The sequence below is a fragment of the Phytophthora parasitica genome (assembly GCF_000247585.1).
Source record: "Phytophthora parasitica INRA-310 unplaced genomic scaffold supercont2.224, whole genome shotgun sequence".
NCBI classification, from domain to species: domain Eukaryota; phylum Oomycota; class Peronosporomycetes; order Peronosporales; family Peronosporaceae; genus Phytophthora; species Phytophthora nicotianae.
In genome coordinates, this window is record NW_008649210.1 from 16,488 (window position 1) to 18,283 (window position 1,796).

General features: G+C 48.2%; 1 protein-coding gene across 1 annotated transcript; it reads left to right on the plus strand.

Moving 5' to 3' along the window:
- Positions 1-49: 49 nt before the first annotated feature.
- On the plus strand, positions 50-1,651 carry PPTG_19927 (hypothetical protein; the record flags this gene model as incomplete). Its single annotated transcript, XM_008918528.1, has 2 exons — positions 50-332; positions 557-1,651. The coding sequence occupies 2 exons, from the start codon at positions 50-52 to the stop codon at positions 1,621-1,623; spliced, it is 1,350 nt and encodes a 449-aa protein (XP_008916776.1). The 3' UTR covers positions 1,624-1,651.
- Positions 1,652-1,796: the final 145 nt, after the last annotated feature.

The following is a 1,796-nucleotide window of genomic DNA, read 5'->3' on the forward strand; positions in this document are numbered from 1 at the left end:
AGTGATGATGGATCTTGATTTTGTTTTCTTTTACCCCTAAGCTGTCACGATGCTCCAGTCTGTGGAGATTTCGTTGCAGCACGACAATCGTGTCTTGGCGTTAGAGCAAAGCTCTGGAGTCATCTCTAGGTACCAAGGACCACCGATTCTCCTCCCATTTCATGAGGCATGTCGCTTTGGATCAACAATACTTCTCGATTGGATTTGGAACGAGTGCCCCACCCGGAAAGATGCCAGAAAATCTTTCTGGTGTCTCACCAATTATCTACGCTCCGATCCCTATTACCACCGCTGGCAATTTGAAAAGTCGCTAGAAGTTGCAGCTTCTCGAGGTGATTTACATATAGTGAAGTGGCTGTTTGAGCATTTTTCGGGCTGTGAAGCTCCTGAGAGTGTAGTTTACGATGCCGTTCGAAAGGGACATCTGTGTGTGTTGCAGTTCTTATGGGGCCGTAGGTCCGGTCAACGGTCTCATCCTGAATGCTCGGTGCGGTTGAGCCCTGGCTGGCTTCGCCGAAAACCGCGGTGGGGAGCTACTGCAACGAAAAAAAAACAGTTGAGAATGACCAATTGTTGCAGTGTCTAGATGAACTTGGAAGTGACGATTTAAAATCTGCGATTAAATATGCCCTGGAAATTGGTGATACTGAGCTGGCACAATCTCTCGTTCCAGTTGGTAAATGCGTACTAGACTATGCCACTGGCTGTTCGCATGTGGAAGTGGTCAACTGGTTATTGGATTGCGGATACCTGCGTCTAGACGCTCAACTTGCGGTTTCCGCTATTGAAAACGTAGCACTTCGAGGCAGTTTGGAGCTTCTGCAGCAGATTTTTCAGCTTCATTCTCCGCTTCCTGACAATCATGAACATTGGGCAAAAGCGTGGGGGTACGCAATACTAGCTGCGTGCACTCGCGGCCACGTTGCTATCGTCCAGTGGCTGGTAGAACATCACTTAAGGCGAGAAGCATGTGAGAATATTTCAACATACGAGCCCCACTCGGCTCCTCTCGCCCTCGTAGCTAAGGAAGGTCATGTTGCCGTGATGCAGTATCTGTTTGATCAAGGATTGACTGACGGATCCTTACTCGCTATGCATAATGCTATTGATAAAGGCCAGGTGAGCTCTGTGGAGTGGTTGCTTGGACATTTTCCGTTTGATGAATACAGAAAGACTGGCGAAGCGATTGACAAATCCGCAGAGTACGGACACCTAGCGATGCTTGAGTTTTTCCATGAAGTGGACTCAACGATGTCGTACGAAGATGTAGAGACAAAGCGAAGACGTATCGATCCCCCCATTTCGTGGTGGGTACATGCGAAAGACCCCATTTATTGGGCTGCCAAATCTGGTCATATAGAAATACTCGAGTGGATCCAAGCCAATCGTTCACAGAAATGCTTGCCTGACAGCATCGATATTGCTGCTAAGTACGGACACCTAGAGGTGACAAAATGGCTGCATCAGCACCGAACTGAAGGCTGCACAAATATGATCCTGGTCCAAGCTGCGAAGCTCGGGCATCTGGATGTGGTCCAGTGGTTGCATTTGAATTTCCCAGAGAAATGCAGCTCAGAAGCGATGTACGTTGCAGCAGAAAACGGTCACTCCGCGACGGTGTAGTGGTTGTACTTGAATTGCCCCAATTCACACACTAATCAAGCGGTGGATAGAGCTATCCATTCGAGTCATTTTCAAGTCGCATGTTGGCTGCAGGCGCGTTTTCCTGATTACAAGATTGGGAACTTACTTGCTTATCAAAAACCGCTTGTTGATGTGGGCGATCCCTTGGATTC